This window comes from Chelon labrosus, assembly GCF_963514085.1.
Source record: "Chelon labrosus genome assembly, chromosome: 21".
Taxonomy (NCBI): Eukaryota; Metazoa; Chordata; class Actinopteri; order Mugiliformes; family Mugilidae; genus Chelon; species Chelon labrosus.
This window is the reverse complement of record NC_140354.1, coordinates 2,127,443-2,146,370: the sequence shown is the minus strand read 5'-3', so window position 1 is coordinate 2,146,370 and position 18,928 is coordinate 2,127,443. Positions and strand designations below refer to the sequence as shown.

General features: G+C 40.8%; 1 protein-coding gene across 1 annotated transcript; it reads right to left on the bottom strand.

Annotated features, from left to right (window-relative positions):
* Positions 1 to 2,285: 2,285 nt before the first annotated feature.
* LOC311506199 (somatostatin receptor 3) lies at positions 2,286 to 3,753 on the bottom strand (the record flags this gene model as incomplete). The annotated part of the gene is made up of 1 exon (XM_084570076.1): positions 2,286 to 3,753. Exon 1 carries the CDS (start codon positions 3,744 to 3,746, stop codon positions 2,286 to 2,288), a length of 1,461 nt encoding a protein of 486 aa, XP_084426202.1. The 5' UTR covers positions 3,747 to 3,753.
* Positions 3,754 to 18,928: the final 15,175 nt, after the last annotated feature.

Below are 18,928 nucleotides of genomic sequence, written 5' to 3'. Positions count from 1 at the left end.
GTACCCCGCCTCTCGTCTGATGACAGTTGGGATAGGCTCCAGCCCCCCAGCGACCCTTCACAGGAACAAGTGGTTACAGAAGATGAATGAATGAATGAAATTAAAAATAATGTTTCTGAATCATTGAAAGAAATGTCAACAATGCTGGTGTGCAGACACCAGGCAGCTCAAGCTAGCTTATCCTTTAAGGTCATCAAGTATGCCACAAGACTCTGCATTATCAGGCTCAGTGTTATCCATAGAGCATTTCTAGAGCGAGTCTAATTGGCTCCTTCACAAAGGTCACAGTTTCAGCTGCAGCTGACACCAATTCCCAAAAACACCCATTGAAGCAAATCTATGTACAATACTTGTATATACGAATGAAAAACTTTGTGAAGCCAAAGTCTCTGTCCCTTGTAAATAATGTTTATCTGCTCTTTCTGCTACAGGGAACTGTATGGAAGCCTAACACTGACTGATTTAACAATATAAGTGGCATACACTCACAATCCAGCTTTTTGACCAGCTGAGACTAAGGAGGAGTCCCTAACTGCTATGATGGCAATGCCCGGAGACACCACACTGAGCTTCAGAACTGCTCTTAAGGAGAAATACGGTTGATGTCATGGAGAATTTATCCCTCTTCATATACAGTCAGTGGTATTTGGATGCTGTAGCTAGTGGCACTGCTCTGATACCGCATCACTTGTCATGATAATTATACTGTATACCTGGAGAGTTTGCCAACACCCAAGGAAACATAATTTGTCAGAAACAAGTATGATGTGAGGATTTAGACACAAGTGAGCTGATAAATCATATTAATTCTTGTCATGAACTGTATTAATTGACAAACTGAATATAAATGTGTTCACTGCCAGCACAAATGGCTCATATGTATTCAGTGCATGAGCAGTGAAGTCTGTCTAAAACACTGTGGTTTATTTGGCTCATCTGAGCGGCGGTATCAGGAATGGACAATGGTCCAGATAAAAGTTCTCCAAAGTGTTTCCTCAATACCTTAATCCTTAGGATGTAGAATGATGACGCAAGTGGGTGCAATTAATGGAACAGGCATGTACCCACAGCACCGGGATCTGTATGAAACTGCATCTTTAAATAAAACTTGTGAAAGTTAATATAGACAAATATAAGAATAAATTAATTACCGTACAGAGACTACATTCCAGTAAGAATATTTGCCCTTTGACAGCAAGCTCAAGGTTGTTAAGCAGCTGTCCAGCACTGAAAGTGTGACATAGTCTCTAATACCTCTGTGACTGTCACACCCATTCAGCCTCTAGTATGAGTCATGGAGCTCTTTGCTTTTTTATTTATTTATTTTTTAGCATTGTGTTAACATCATTCCCTCTTTATGTGACTGAACAGCTCTGCTCTGATGACACATCTGCAGTTGTGCATCAAGATTTTCTAATAGTTCTACAGCTAAAAAAACCCAAAACACTAATTTCTGTATTTCAATGATGAATTCTAATGAAATGCATAAAATGGCTTTTACAGGCTGAAACAAGCTATCTGCGACAAGTTTGTTGTATTTGGCTACATATAAAGGAAAAAATAGTTTTAGGATAGGCATACAAAAATGTTAGTGTAATATCTACAATATAAATGAATTCATGTTATGTTCAGGTGCTAGCAGCACTTGGTTACATTTAGGGAATATTAAGGTCTTGGTTTAATACATACAAAGTCAAAAAACATTTTTATTAAAGGAATCTTTCACCAACTTTAACTGGAGTCCCAAGATAGTGCCTTGTTTTGCTTTCCCACCATCTGCCCTGACCAACTCACAACTTTAGTTCTCCAGACGTAAAACAGAAGTTTGTAGCAGCTGTACATTATTTCCCTAAACATTATGGTACATAAACAGAATATTTCGGAGACTGAGTTGCAGCATATTTAAAATAAAGCCATGTTGCGTATGAAGGGTTCAGCTAATGTGCAGATGGTGACTTAAGCGTAAATATAGCCAAACCTGAGTAAATGATGGGATATAAAGGCTTAAAATACAAAGACCAACACGACGCACGTGACTGAACTAACTAAAGCCAAAGATTCATATAGTCAGACATGCAAAAATACACATATTTACACATTATAAACAGTCATACATTCCAGTATGAGTCCATTGATCAAAAAAGAACTTTTAAGGCCAGTTTTTCTGAAGTGTTCATTAATGGGCTGTTTGCTCTGTTTCGTTTATGTGTGTCAGGTTCACCAGAGTTGTAATACTGATTTCACATCAAGTGACGTAAATGTACCATACTCTTCTATATTTTACACTATAAATAACTTATCTCAAGTGAGGTACTCTGTTCCAAGTTTTCCTCTGGAAGAGTTTTAATGGTCCCATTTTTGGCTCCATTCAGAAGCAGCGGTACAGTCAGTGTGGACCCGTTGACGGGATCTTTCCCCTTCGGGTCCCTAGCGTTGTCATTCTTGTCCGGGGTGGACAGCTCCGTTGCTCCTGGAGTTGCTCCTTTCTCTGAGAACAGCTGTTGCGAGCTCTGCGGTTTGAAGCTGCCATTTCCATTCTGAGTGATTCTGTAGATCTCAGTCATTTCTGAAACGTCTTCCTCGTCGTCCTCTTCATCCCTGATAACTCGTCTCAGGCTCTCTCTGGGCATGAGCGCCCTCCTGCCCTCCTCCTGCTGCTGGTGCTCCATGGGCTCATGGTTCTCCACTTTCCTTGTGGAACGACACAGGGCTTTCCGGAAGCCCCTCTTGAAGTTGTCTGACAAGAAGCCATAGACGATGGGGTTGGCACAGCTGTTAGCATAGCCGAGCACTACGACAAAATAGTAAAGGCCCTGGTAGTCAGAGGGCAGGGATACCAGCAGGTTGATGATGTTGAGGGCGTAGAAAGGCAGCCAGCAGAAGACAAACACGGCAACGACAATCACAACCATGCGCGTCACTTTCCGCTCCGACTTCCTTCTCTTGGTTGAGGTGGCGTGGACTTTTTTACCCGAGCTGCGGATCTTGAAGACAATGAGCAGGTAGCAGAGACAGATAATCAGAAGAGGGCAGAAGAATCCTACGGTGGAGGTGTAAATGATGAATGCAGCCCTCCAGATGTTAGCTGGCTGAGGCCAGGCGATGTTACAGGTGCCTCCTGCCTTCTGGATGTTAGCAAAGATGACTACAGGCATAACGACAAGAAACGAAAACGCCCACACAGTGCCGTTCACCACTTTGGCCACCTGTGGGCGCCGCCACTTGGAAGACCGAATGGGGTGGACCACAGCGAGGTAGCGGTCGATGCTCATCACAGTCAGGCAGAAGATGCTGGTGAACTGATTAATAGAGTCAACAGTCATGACCAGTCGACACATGAAGGAGCCAAAGGGCCACGACTGGAGGGTGTTCTGAACGGCCAGGAAAGGCAGGCCGAGCATGAAAAGCTCATCAGCAATGGCTAAGTTGAGGATGTAGATGTTGGTCACTGACTCTATCTTTGAGTAGTGAAGCACAATATGAATCACTAAAGTGTTTCCACCCAGGCCAATGATGCATACAATGATGTATATGAGTGGGATGAGGACCCCTGCCACGCTGGGACCCGAAGAGGCATCTGGGACGGTGGAGTTGGTGGAGTTGGTAGAGTTGAACAGAGTCTCGTTCAGATCGCTGTCGTTGAACATGAGCAGAAACAGAGGGAGACCAGGAGAGGGGCTGGCAAAGCTGCCGTTCTCCCACGTCTCAGCCGTCATCTCCAGCCTCAGTAGTGAATCGCCGCTCATAGATGTGCTCTTCCTGACGTCTCAGCTCCCGCCCATCTGTTCTGTTTGGGAGGGGGAAATCAAATAGTTATTGAGCAGAATATCTGGCATCTTCCATGTTTGTTTCCTGAAAAGACAGTATTGAGGTTCTTGCAAACACAACTACACTTTCAGTATTATGTTGCTGCTGCTAAAAGCATTTCCTTATAGAAAAAAAATGCATAGAGAGGAATTGTGATCCTTTTTATAAGCAAAATGTAATATCAATCATTTTAATATTAATAAAATCCACACGGTTGTTATTCAGAGCACTTAAGCATGGATTACACCACCACCTTCATTTAATAACTACAGGATCCTTTGAATAAAATGCCTTTTTCCGCTCACAGAATGCTTCTAAAGCATGACTTTAAAGAGTGTTTTTTTTTTCTTTTTTTTTAGAAATGACAGATCCTTTCTGAATTTATTTCCTATTTTTACCCACACATTGTTGTTTTTCATCCTGGTGACCATCAACATGTTTACGATGAAGTGGTACGCACAAAAAGAAAAACAGTGAACTGATAAAGTGATGAAAAGCAAATAGGAACAAGTAGGATCAAGGTGGATATGAGATAATGAGTCACACAGGAAACAATTAAAGCTGGGCTGAAGATCCATGTTTGTAGATAGATTGATTTGGCCTCTGAAGCCACACTTGGTTCTTTTGATAGAGCAGGCAAATTAAACAGAGCGTGCTCCCACACATGGACGACAATGATAATTGACATTTCATTAGCAGCCCAGCAGCACTATGGTTAACTCGAACTGGGAACACGCAGGAAAGGGAGAGTCTGTTGGAAGGAGCGGTGGAGGTGACACTGTGTCACGCTCGGTAAACAGACACTGACCAACTACTGAAGGAAAATAACAGCTGCTACACTCACCCACACAGTCACTTTCATTTAGAAACAAAACGGAGACAAAGAATGGGCCTTTGTTCAGGTTAATATTAGCCATGCTGGCGACGGCAGTGCTGGTCTGTTCATTAGTCAGTCTGACACTTGGCCTAAACTGAAATGAGAGATTGTCATGAAATGTGACACAGACATTCATGGTCCCAAGAGGCTAAATAACCGTGACATTACCTAAAATGGCAATCTCACAACCTTGCTATCAACCTCAGCTGTACTTTGTATTTAGTGCTATTTAGCAAACCTTTGGATGGCCAACGTTGCACCTGCTGTGCATTGCCATTGTGAACTAGTTAGCGCCAAATGTATAGTATACTATTATAGTATAGTATTTGATAAAGTCTTGACAAACAGCTCCATCATACTGGGTGAAGATCACAGAATCAAATAAGCCTAGTGTGGGGAAAGTGGGCTCAAAATCACGGAATTGCACAATTAGCATAACCGAAAATATGGTTTCTAGTGGCAAGTGTTAGCATGCTAACATGCCAAGCAATGGCTGTAAATATGATTTGAAATTTTTACCAGCAAAGTATGAGCATTTTGTCAACATGGTGAGCACGCTAATGTTTAGCTGAAATATAAAGAAACTGAATAAAATAATTATTTGGAGTGATGTAGTGTCAGTGATCTCATTTGCCTTTTGGAAGTAGATTAGAAACTCCAAACCACTAATATCTGTACGGTAAATATAATGCTAAAGACATCTGTTTGTTAGTATGGCTAGCTTCCCACCCAACAGGTAACTAAAATCTACCCAGTAGCATGTTAGAAACACATTACATCTTGTTTGTCCAGTATGTTCAAAAAACGTAACATAAAATGGACAAATACGGAGCTCCCACCATCAGCAATTTAGCTTAGCTTAATATAAAGCCTGGAAACAGCTAGCTTAGCCAGGATTATTTCCTAGCTTCATATTTAACATATTGTGATTTAACTCTTGGACAGAGTTAAATGAGAAACATACTATAGAAAAAGCATTTCTAGGCATATGCTATAGCCTATAGACATTCTTTTTACTCTTCACTAACTACACAGCTGCACCGCAGAGTATTGAATCTCAGAGTCAAACTGTGAATATGATTTTGAGGAAAGTCATCTCTGAAATGTTTTGTCCTTCCTTTGCTTTTAGGGAATCAACAGTGAGAACAGCACAGATGTGCCCTAAGCTCGTTGAGTTCATCAAACAAACCGGCTGAAAGGTTATTGTCATATCAGGGCGGCAGCTGCAGAAGCTTTCAGTCTCTTGAGTTTGGTTTAAAAAGACACACGAGGAAGAAGTCACACAGAAAAAAAGAAATGTACAGTAGGCTATGTCTTTTCACCTGACCTGAGTAGTTTCTTTGATTACAGCATATAGTCACATTAATCATTTTTCAATATCTCCAATTCCTTTGCGATCACGGACGTTTCACATTGAATTTGGCAAATCTGGGCACCATGGAAACCAGAGGAAGAGAAAGCACAGAGATTAGGGTCGTAAATCAGACAGAAACAAATAAAACAAGAATGGATTTTTTTTCTCTCTGTTCTTGGGGGGAAAGCATTTCGGGGAGGGAACGTAAGACACCTTCGGTCTTTAATGATGAACAAGGACAAAATATAATAACATAAACAGCTCAGACTGAGCCTGAGCCTGCTGCTTCCTTGTAGAGCACTGAGCTATAATGTTCTTTAAACATCAGATATTGACTCGATATATTAAAAAAGCAAACAAAAAAACTGTTTTCTCTTAGCATTGGTGTCATCTTGCCTCGCAAATCTGTGTGTCTTTTTCCAAAAATGTGCCCCCCTTATCTCATCATCGTTCAGGGTGTTTGCCACATCAGCCATGGTTATCAGATTAACATTACCCACCTATGAAGATAAACCTTTTTAATATGCCCAAACAGGTTTCATTTTTGCCTACAAAGCCGTAATTCAGAAAACCTCAGTGACATTCCCCTGGCTCCAGAAAGACTCTGTTTGTTGTTGTTGTTTGGAGCACATATCCAAAAGACAAGAACTGGCTCAAAATCGACAAAGAAAAATGAATGAATTTGCTCAATTTTAAATTTTTTTTTTATTAAAACCCAATAGGAACACTGCCAATGCTATTCTGCAGAACAAATGAGAACAAACGCACACTTCTGATAGAAATTTGATCAAATTTGACAAAAAGTGTACATGTATTAAAGAGGAATTGTAACTACCTTGTCCGTAACTACAACTCATCCTCAGCCTTAAAGTGCCTTAAGACCGCACAACAACGATCTCCAATCGGTGTCGTTTTGAAGTTTTATTATATTAGATGTAAATCTAAAATAATATAGTGTATGAAAGCAGAGGCATCATCTGCCCCTATGAGCCCAGTGCACCACTTGTATTGACAATTTCTGACGCTATCAGACTTTTGCTGCAGGCTGTCCTCGCAAGGTTTACGAACCTGTAATTCATAGCCAGTATTTCTCAGTGCGATAGATTTGAAGTGATGACCACTTATTTCACTTATTTGCTGCGGATAAGCACCTCTTTGAGGTGTCTTCTTCTTCTGAAGTAGTTAAATGGCACCCAGTAAAATAAATAGAACCGACAGCCATGGCAATAGTGGATGGTATTGTGTGTATTAGTTTGTCTAAAGTTCGGATGGAAACCTAGCTTGTTAAGGAGTTTAACAAAGTGGGGAAGTCACTTTAACAGTAAAAAGTGTTATTTAATTAGTCTTGGCCTTTAACAAACTGGACTTCAAGAAGTGCCAAACAACAAAATACATTTGGAAGTTTATATCTACATCTACAAAATCACACTGTATGCACACCATACAGTAATATTGTCACTTCCACAATATGTTATAAAAACATGCAGAGGTGGGAAATATTGTTTCTCCTAGTACCACTGTTCTGCATATACACTGACAAGACACACACAATAACTATACAATTACTGCAACTACTGCTGCACTACTTCACTACAACATATAACAACACAGCATAAAAAAAGATTTTATTAACAGAAAATATAAAGATCCACAAGCTGAACTTTGAACTATACAGTGAATGCACACTGCTATTGATATATACAACTGTACACTGTTATTGATATTTACAACTACACAGGATAGCTACAGGTACAAAATCTGCCAACATAATCAGTAAATGAATCAATGAATACTGTTATTGATAGATACAACCGCACAGGCTAATGACAGGTACAAGAATTTACCTAGAATGCGTGTCATTATTGACGTTATTGATATGAGTATGCATTATTTTTGCTAGAATGAGTAATGATGGCAGTGCTAAAGAGATGCATGTAGTGCCAAATATCATAATATATCTATGAAAACTGTACAAACAATTGTGCAATATTTATTGTGCAATATTTGTCATATATCTTGCCTGAATGATTGACTAGCCTGTTATTAAGATGCTAGATGCCTTTCTTTGCCTTGTAGGAATTCACTGTCTGTACAAATGACGAATGCACAAAGACTCTGAATGAAAGAATCTGCTGCTATTTTGAAAATTTGAAGCATTTCACATCATTTTTGAGCAAAATATGTCTAATATTTAAAAATGTTTTATTCTCTCTCTCTCTCCTTTTTTGTAAATGATATTGCATTGAATATGTTTGGCTTTTGCACAAAAGAAGCAATTTAACGATGTTGCCTTGGTCCCCGTGAGTTCGTGATTGACTTATTTTTTCAGCACTTCACAGACCGAAAAATATTAATAGAAAATAATCACTGCTGTAATTGCAGTTAAAGACAAATCTCTGACGTGTGCAGCGGTTACATCAGTACACGTTTCTCACAGGAATAAGTATATCAAGCTGCCTGTCTACATCTCTCGTCTCAAACACCTTGAAGTCTAATATTTCTTTATTGTATTTGTCATATTTCATTCCGCCTCATTAGTCTTCACACTCAACACCCCAGGAACTTTCAGGCCTTTCAGACCCCTCTGAAAGAGAAATCCATTCAAGTTGCAAATTGAGGTTCTGAACTGCTGCCAGTGTCATATGGGAGCGAGACATCCTGTGACGCAATCGTCTGTCTTTCTTTTCTTTTCTTTAGATGGCATGGAGGGGGGAAGGGGGGCACTTTGTTTCTACGCACATCTGACACAGCCATAAATACCAGAATTCAATCAGTGATCAATAGCCTTCTGCTGTCACTCTAAAACCAGAGACTGCTGCTTTCAGAACCTGAAAGCGGAATACTTTGAAAAACTAGGGCAGCCAGGCTAAAAAGACATGGGATCTATGTTTGAATCGTTTGATGTCCGCTGCCTTTGATTGGTCGAGGGTCTGAGCTGCGTCAGCGACTCATCTCTCGTGGTCATGCAGTCAGTGGTGACACATTTTCTCCACTTTGTTTACCCAGTGATTCATCTCACAATTTAATGAATGCCTTGCTTGAGTCTTTGACAAAGCCAACTGTCCATACAGAGTGGCCTTATTTAATGAGGCAATCTTTGAGAGATTTAGAGACATCCGAGTAAAGCAGGAAAAACGAGAACAAAGATTCAATAGGTTGTATTAATCCAATGGGATTATTTACTTAAACTCTATGGTGCACAGTGGTGGAACAAATGATTTACTCTGTGGAATACCTGATCTGGTGGCAGACTAAACAAGTAATTCATGGCATACACCAAAGGACGAAACCCACTGCTAAATTGAAGGTATTACAACAGTAATAAAACCAAATTGTTTTTCGTGCTTATCACATAATTCCACTTTGTTCTTTTTAGCTTTTTGGTTTGCTTACTAGGTAGAAATTGCTTGCTTGAAGAAATTAAGCCAACAATCGAGTCTTTGTGTTTGTTAGTTTGTACTCTAGATAAATACTGTTATAATATATAATTTCATTGATTCATTCATCCGCTTAGTCCTGTTAAGGGTCGCGGGGGTCTGCTGGAGCCTATCCCAGCTGTCATCGGGCGAGAGGCGGGCTACACCCTGGACAGGTCGCCAGTCCATCGCAGTATTGCACAATTTCCTCTAATGATTTCAAGCCACGGTGTTAAACTGCATCAAGTTGTTTTAATGTGTAATGAGAGGGATGAAATTACAATATACAATATACTAAATGCCACAATAATGAGAGAGATAATTTCTTAGAGAATGTTTTATTACTTTCTTCACAAGTTCTGTCAGGAGGAATGGACCAGAATTCCAGCAGACTATTGCGAGAAGCTTGTGGAAGGATACCCAAAGCGTTTGACCCAAGTCATACAGTTTAAAGGCAATGCTACCAAATACTAAGGAAATGTATGTAAACTTCTGACTTTGAAGAAAGTAATAAAAAATTCTCTAATAAATTCTCTCTTTCATTATTGTGGCATTTAGCAAATAGAAATAATTTTAGTAATCCTAACTGACCTAAAACAGGAGAGGTTTAGTCTGATTTAACTTCGGTTAAATCAGACTAAACGGTGAGGAAAATTTTTTTGTGTCTTTTAACACAGTGTATGTGAACATCTGGTTTCAACTGTATATATTTTGACAGTGAGGATTACTGTCCTCAAAACAAAAATCATATCTTAGATAAATTTAACAAACAGTTGAACTAAGTCCATCTACAAGCCTGAGCAACACTTTAGTACTATAACGTGTATGGATGGCAGGAAAAGTCTTTAGATAGAAACATGAATTCTTAAGGATAAAACAGTCTTTGTCTTCTCATCATCAGCAGCTTAAGATACTGCATAGATGTCTGAAGACAGACTTTAATGTAGCCATCTGCATTAAAAACTGTATCATCCGCATAGAAATGCATGTTTTACATTTGCGTTTGAGTAATATTGAAGTTCGCAGACGATAATGGGCCAAGCACAGATACTAAGTGGTTGATGTTAAATGCTTTACAAACAGCTGTGATATCTGCAAAGCCTGTAAATGGCTTCAAATCCTATTGGGCAGCCCTTAATTATCACAAGTGCAAGACCCTCAGTTGACAGGGGACTAAATACATTTACATAGTACAGCAACTACACAATCTTGTTAAAAGTGAAGGTAAACATAAGTGGGGGAATTGTTTGTATCTATGACTGCCAGTTCAACTGTAGCTCACTGCAGGAGCGGAAATGTCAACATCTTAGCTGTCAAACGCCACTGCACCGCTGAGCTGAGTTGAGCGCTCAGTGAGCATCCATCACAAAGGTCATAGTCTCTGACAGCCGGAGCACTTTAAAGGTCTGGAGTATTTCAGGCAGAAGCGGTGTCATCCTGACAGCCGAGAAGCGCAGATCTTCAGGTGCATTCGTGTACACAAGAGTTCACTGCAAGGCTATGTTTGGGTTCAGACTTTTGTGAATATAGTAAGAGACACATTTTACTTTTCATGACACTTCTACTACACTACAGTTCAATGGAAACACTGATATTTTTCAGCCCACCACATTTAAGAGGCTGTGAGCAGCTCAAAGACTTGTGAACGCAAGATGAGAAACTGTTAAGGATTAAATTAAGCAGATTTCATTACTGAAGGTTTTGGTGACTTCACTAAAACTGAAAAATGTGTGCTTTTCTCTAATTCACAGTAGAAATACAATTTAATATAATTTAATGAAACAGCAGTAAATAACTGTTACATATCATTCATTATTACTACAGCTGTTTTATCTGGGCCTCAGCAGCCCCTCGTGGGTCCAGGTAGGGGGACGTGGAGTAGTATTAGAGAAGCAGCTTGGTAAGGTCACATGTTGCAGCGAAAGAGTTTCCCCGTAAAGCATCGATATAATTAAATGACAGTAGATAAACACACATCAAGGGGAGCTTGACTTGCCCGACCTATAATGTTTCAACAATTGATTTAGCCTATCCCTCCATTAAATTGCTTTTATTTTACATGATGAAAGCTACTCTCCTAAGCCAGTTGTGTGGACTGTGGTGGTGTGAAACGCAGGTCAGGGACGCGGTTAAGGACGTTTAGCAGAGATGTTTGAATAGTGTATTTGCTTTGTTTTCATTTGTAGTTTCTCCTGTTGAGAGCTGAGAGGGAATGTGCGGCAGCTTGAACGAAACAGTCGGTTGAGAGCAGCTGTGAATCGAGGAAAGTGGAAAAACATTCATTATATTCTAAATAAAGAAATTATGTCCCGGACAATGTGTGAGTTATTTACAATGCGTTGGCCTATTTGTTAGCCTTCAAGTGGCTGTTGCCTGCTTCGTTCTGGTGGGGCCCAAGCAAATGTGTACATGTTGCTGCAGGGCGAATAATCCTGCTCAGCAGGCTCTTCAAATGAGGGGCCCCCTTCGCAAAAATAGCTTGGTTTGGTCTGTCCTGATGGTGCGCCCCTGTCTTCAAGATAATACTGGGGTAATTTGAAAAAGACTAAAATCGGAACACAGTAATAACATTACTTTGCTGGCTTGTCCTTGATGTTATAGATGTGCATCTAATTTAAGGTTCTATTACAGTTTTTAAATATGTGGAAGGTAGATTAATCTAGAGGTAACCATAGCAACAAAACAGAAGCTTCTGCATGACAACAGACTGAAGGTTTCCTCTGTGACTCCTCGGGTCTCTGTTCCTGCTGCCGTATTTTTGTGACGCAGTCTGCATATGGACACGTGACCCCAAACTATGAGCGTCACTTGAATTCCTCTGCACTTATTCCCTTTGTTTCCTGACTGTCACTGATGTGACGATGTATCAACGCGTCAAAAAATAAAAATCTTAAAAACATGTCTTTGCTTCACGGTCTGTCAATTTTCATTTCACTCTCCATTAACTTCACAACTGCAACATTCAATCTGAAAGAGTTTGTCACAATAAAAACGTCATGTGCACGATGTTCTTGTGTTTTTATTGTCTTCCTGAAATGTTTTAAATGACTAAAATGACACTTCGGCGATTTGAGAGATGCTTAGTCTCTCTGGCACGGCATTCACACCCTCACAGACTACTACTACAATCCTCCACCGCAGACCTGTGAGAGTGACATCACACTGCTGAACAGCCTCAATGACTTCTACGGCCGCTTTGACACACACACAGCAGCACACCGGCACAGAAGTCCACCCTCCCACTGGATGAGCGGGCCATGTGTCTGGCCCCAGTCAGCATGAAGAGGACCCTCTCCAGGATCAATCCATGAAAGGCAGCCGGACCAGACAACAACATTCCTGGTAGTGTTGTAAGGGACTGTGCCGAGGAGCTCAAGGATGTCTTCACTGATATCTTTAACATACAAAGACTATCCGCCCATAGCTCTGACCTCCACTGTCATGACGTGCTTCACGGCTGGTCATGCAGAACATTAAATCCTTCCTCCCTCCCTCCCTCCCTCCCATGACCCGTATCAGTTTGCATACAGGTCAAACAGCTCTGGACTCCAAAAACTCACATGTTCTTAGATTTTATTTCAGCATTTAACACAATCATTCCCCAGCAACTGATACCAAAACTGAGCCACCTCGTACTCAAATACCTCCCTCTGAAACTGGGTGCCGGACTTTCTCACAGGGATGCCACAAACTGTGCATGTTGGCAGCAACGCCTCAAAGACCATCACGCTGAGCACAGGGGCTCCACAGGGGTGTGTGCTTAGCCCGCTGCTCTTCACCCTGCTAACCTACGACTGCGCTCCAACCTACAGCACCAACCACAGCATCAAGTTTGCGGATGACACAACTGTGGTGGGCCTCATCACCAACAATGATGAAGCCAACTATAGAGGGGAGATGAGCCTTCTGGTTCAGTAGTGTAAAGACAACAATCTCATCCTCAGTGAAGAGACTAAAGAGATTGTTGTTGACTTCAGGAGAGGTCTCCCTCAGCATCCCCCGCGTTGAAGGTGCTGTTGTGGAGAGGGTGAGCAGTACCAAGTTCCTGGGTACTACTCAGAAGACCTTTCCTGGACTAACAACACAACATAATGTTGTCTTTCTCATCAAACTGCGAAAAACACAAGTCCCAACCCCCATCATGTGCTCACTCTACCGGGGCACCATTGGGAGTGTCCTCATTGGCTGCATCACTGTGTGGTACGGTGGCTGCACTGCCTCTTGCTGAAAGACACTGCAACGCATAATGAACACAGCCAGTAAGATCATCGGTGCTCCTTTGCCCTCCCTCACAGACATTTTCCACACCCGCCTCACTCGAAGAGACATCAGCATTGCCGGTGACCCTTCCCACCCCTCTTCAGTCTCCTGCCATTGGGAAAAAGGCAGCGGAGATTCTGGACCCGCTCCACCAGACAGCTTCATCCACCACGCTGTCAAGGGTGCTGAACTCTGCCCACCCACCCCCGCTCTCAATCCAGAATGTCTATGTTTTTATCTTGTTTTTTGTTTTGTTTTTTTCTCTATGCCGTGAACATATAGGGAAGCTGACAATAAAGAAATCTTGAATCCTGAATGTCACTTTCAGAAAATTTGCAGTTAGGAAAGTATACCTTAAGTGGTATCCTGCCATCTACATCTCAGCAACAAAGCAAAGTTTATTTCTCCGTCTGTCTGCAATGGAATCTTCCTGTTCTCGTGTTTTAGAGCTAGCTTTATAGCTAGAGTCGAAAAGCAGATCTTGGCAAGATAAGACACTGCATTTCCCTTTCTGCATTTGCATTGTTAAATCTGATCACATGCGTTCGTCAGGTTGCATCAGTCCTGGATGACACTGTTTGTTCATATCAGCGTCACCTACGCTTTCACACCATGCACACATCTATCACGCGTCAAAATGAACATAAGCGCCACATTCTCACCCTTGGTTTATTTCAGCACTGGCAGTGGATTCACACAAACAACTCAGGAAACAACATGGAAACAACAGTTCATTTAGTTTGGAAGTGGGCCCACAGTGAAACCAAATGAACTAATCAGAATCCTCTCTATCACTTCTGATGCCAGACCCAGTTTTCCTTAAACATGCAGCCAAAAGTATACCTGGGAGGTAAAGCATATGTTTAAATTAAATATTTCACAGTTATTCAATTTCAACTGGCAAAAAACAGTTTTGTTAATTGATTCAAACCAGTTTTTTTTGTCATTTATTGGCTTTATTTATTTATTGTTTCTTTCTTTTTTACAATTATCAGAGAATTTATTGACACAAATGTCCTCATACTCCTGCAGTATGTCTGCGAGGATCCACAGTCTGATACTGGGCAGACTGTCCTCACAGCAAGCTAAACCGTGCGTGGGCCAGAAATGTGAACTTGTTTGGCGCTCCGTATGTATTCGGTCTTGTTAAGCAGTTACAAACACTCTTTTCTCTTTTTGACTTTTATCCTACTGTCCTGCCAAGCACAACAAACAACAAGTCTTCTTCCGCTACACGGAGGTTGGCGTCCTTAGCTGCAACAGATTCAGTGTTCCTGCCACTAAAACATGCATTTTTCTGTGTTTGCACATGTGACCACTAGTTCACATCCATATGGGAAGTGCTGATGTACATGTGTGGAAAAAAAAAAAATAATAATAATTGTATGCACACTCTGAGTTGTTTGTGCAGTCTGTGTGTGGGTTTGCTGCTGAGGCTCACCCTGCCATTATTCAGAACGAAACAGCAGCGCCTGAATAAAAAAAGGGGCTCGTGGCTCGGCATGTTGATCGATGAATATTTAACCCAGATGTCCTTGTGTTGTTGTTGTTTGTGGGGTTTTTTTTGTTTTTTTGTTTTTTTTGGGGGGGGACTCTTCTCCTGAACTCAGCAGGTAGTCGGCTGCCAATTTGAGGCTTAAGAGGGGCGAAGAAGGCTTCTCCTCTGGGCTCCAGGAGTAGGGCAGACTTAATAAATCAATTCAAAGTCAATTCAAACCCAGACTGCCATCCATTTCTGGCTTCACTTTTAAGATCTGCTGATCTTTTCATGTCTCGTACAGCTTCTTTATATAACAAATGGAAATATCCTTTTTCCACCAAGATATTCGAGATGGATTCTGCTTGCGATCCCGCTTTAGATAAATGTGAAGGCAGTTTAATATGTTGGACTCATGTCTGAAGTAATCAATAATAACACAGATTAACTTCAAGATGCAGAACACAGAGGGATTAAATGTATATATTTTGCCTTGAAATTAAGAAGAATGTTCATTAATAAGTTGATTCCTTTCTTGATTAATGATTTTTTTTGTCTATGAAATGTCAGAACATTAAGGAAATTCCCATTACACTTTCCCTAAGCTACTTCAAATGTCCTGTTTAGTCTGAACAACAATCTAAGAAACAAATTCAGTTTGATACCAAAATAAAGCACAAAATGTTGTCAGTAGGACTGATTATCGACTGTGACATTTTCTGACATTTCCGAAAGGAAGAGGGAAATTACACAACCTGTAAAGTGTAGTGTGACATGGTAATCATACTATTCCTGAACACTGTGTTTTCCATTCACAGGGCACCAGATTGTAAGATTTACTCTCCTCTTAAAGTGCAGCTCTATCTGAAATTATACTGATTAACTTTCCACCCGTGGCGACTGTGGTGTGTGTGTGTGTGTGTGTGTGTGTGTGTGTGTGTGTGAGCGTGTGTGTGTGCGAGCATGTTGACACACTTGTCTGACAGACAGATAATGCCATCACTTCACCACTGCTGTGAGAATTTCCTTTCAGGATCACACGGTGACTAAAATGAGTCTTTAGGTGTCAAATGTAAAGCAACCGAATTTCAATGCGGCATAAAGATAGAGCACCGTGGAGGAGACATGAAGAGGTTTTGCCTCCCTCAACTGAACAGAACAAATCACGTCGGCTGGTAATCACACTCACACTGGCAGAGACCCAGCGGGGACCATTTCTTTCAGAAAAAGAAAAAGAAAAGCTTTTTCCCAAAGCCTATGAATCATGAAGCAATTTTCAGAGGAAGACAGAGCGAGTTACAGTCCTCATGTGTAAATGTATCACAGCAAATTAATTTGAAAAGAATCAAACAAACAAAAAAAAAAGATCAAATTGTTCTAGGTGAAACCACAGCGCTGAGATAAAGCTAAGAGCAAAAACGATACTCTTTATTATCCACCTTAAGTGGGAAAGCATCTTTATTAAAGTCTATTCTCTCAAAATGTGCCTGAAATAAAATTAAACTGATCTTTTGGTTAAACCCAGTCAATCCTAGCACTGTGGCTCACAACAAGACATTTTATTAAATGACACAGTATTGTGTTTACATCGATCTTCCTGTATTCTGTATTCTTGTGATTTAAATGTTACATCCAAACCACTCGGTGAGTTGATTAAGAAAAGGTCAAGCCTAGAAGCTGGTAGTTACTGCTCCTTTTCAGTTATAATGCTTTTATAAAACAAGACACTATTGATCCCAGGAGGTAAATTTAGAATCTCAGCATCACAAGATGAAAACCAGAGAGGTAGATAAGAACAGAAAACACAGAAGACATGTTAGAGCTGTCAGTTAGTCTGATGTTTTGCAGACCAAACAACTAACTAATAAAACCCTTCATTACCCGCGGTGCTGCAAAATGAACATTTAGAGTGACAACATGGATCTGGATGAGATTCTCACAACAGCACTGCTTTCCGCCAATGTGCCTGTCCCTCTGCAAAATCCTGCATAAATTCAGAACGAACATGTTTTTAAAACCGGCTGCAGGGAAGAAAACCGTCACATGCAGCCAAACACTCCAACAGGTGACGGCTCACTGAGATAAACTGAACGGAGAGATGGCTCGGGCAGAATATGTCAAATACTGGAAAGTGCGGACTGCATTATCTCAGATATATTTATATATATATATAAACCCGACTCTCAGACGGATCAGGTCAGCGCACCCACTTCATGGATATGTTTTACAATGAGATCAATTTTGCTTGCAAGAGCATCCACTTTTCCATCTTAGGAAAGCAGGTGTTTTTAAAAAACTAGATTCCAGTTTTGGTGCGTAAGGAGGAACAAATACTTTCTCTCATAAGATCATTTTAAACATCTTATATCTTTTTAATTCATAAAAATGGAAACTTTCCATTAAATCTCCTTACTTTCGAATATATTTATTTTTTCTCTTTTAAATAAAGGTTCATTAAATTTGCAAATTCAGGTTTAAAAAAGGACCTTAATGGCTTTTAATTCTGGATACCAATAGCCCACTTCTAAAATGGTTAAAGGTACTGGCTTGTTAGTAGTTATTTATTTTAATGTTTTAATTACTTACTAATGATTAATGGAGACAAATGTTTAACAAAAACAAGGCTCCAAAAGAAATTCATAATCACCACCGAGTCAGAAAGACACACACTATGCTTCTTTAAAACAGATACAGAAGAGCCACAAGACGCAAGACACGGACACTGACCACAAAGCACAAGAGATCCACGGACAACCAACCACCACAAATATACACAAAAGGAACGAGAAGAAAGCATCTGATGATCACCAAGAGACACGGAACCATGAAAAAGAAAGACACAAAAAGGCCCCAAATGATGTAAAACAACAATCAGAGACACATGAAATATGATAATAATAATGACCACAAGGCAGGAGAAAGCAATCTTGTTATTGGTAATAAAATTGTGTCTCTTTCTTCCACTTGCTCTACAGCAGTGGAGACTATTTACCATTTGTGTCTGCTGCTGAGTTCTTTATAGCAGCTATTAATTAAAATGGTGTTGTGTAACACTATTTAAAGTTGTTTATTTGACCTTTAATACTCGGAATAAATAATGCATGCTGTTGTAGAGTTTGTGAAAGGACTACATATTCTACTGGTTCCATAAGTGTGCCTCCATTCAGAAGTTTCTAAATCTGTATTTGAGTCTTATTAACAGCGTTTAAATGAAACTAATGTTAAAACCAACCAGGTGAGATGAGACGCAGCTTCATGGTGATCAGCCACTCACAATCACTCTCCGCTTACGTCCACAAACAGGTATGGACCTCTGGTGGAAACTGCACATCCTCCAACTTACCTTTACCCTGAGACTTTCCACACCGCGATGTCCCCGAGCGACGGCTGCACAGCCCGGTGTTTTCGGATTTATCGCTGAAACAACGCGAGAGGGGCAGCTGCACTTGTTCTGGTCTGCGTGTAATTCTCATCCTCCGCCGTGAAGCATCCCGCTGAGTCCCTTCGTGTGCTCCTCTCCGAGTTTTCCCTCCGTCTGTTCCCGGGCTGACTGATGCACTCAGAGTCGCTGCCGCAACATTAGAAGTGTAGCGCAGGTCTCTAGCTTGTAACTAGGTAACAGCTCCACTGCTGCACACACTCAAGTAGGAGGTGTTAAAATCCTTCGGTGCGTGTACGAGGTTCGTCCCCGTGCGTGCACAGTCTCTTATTCTGCAGCACAGGTGTGCTTCTCCAGC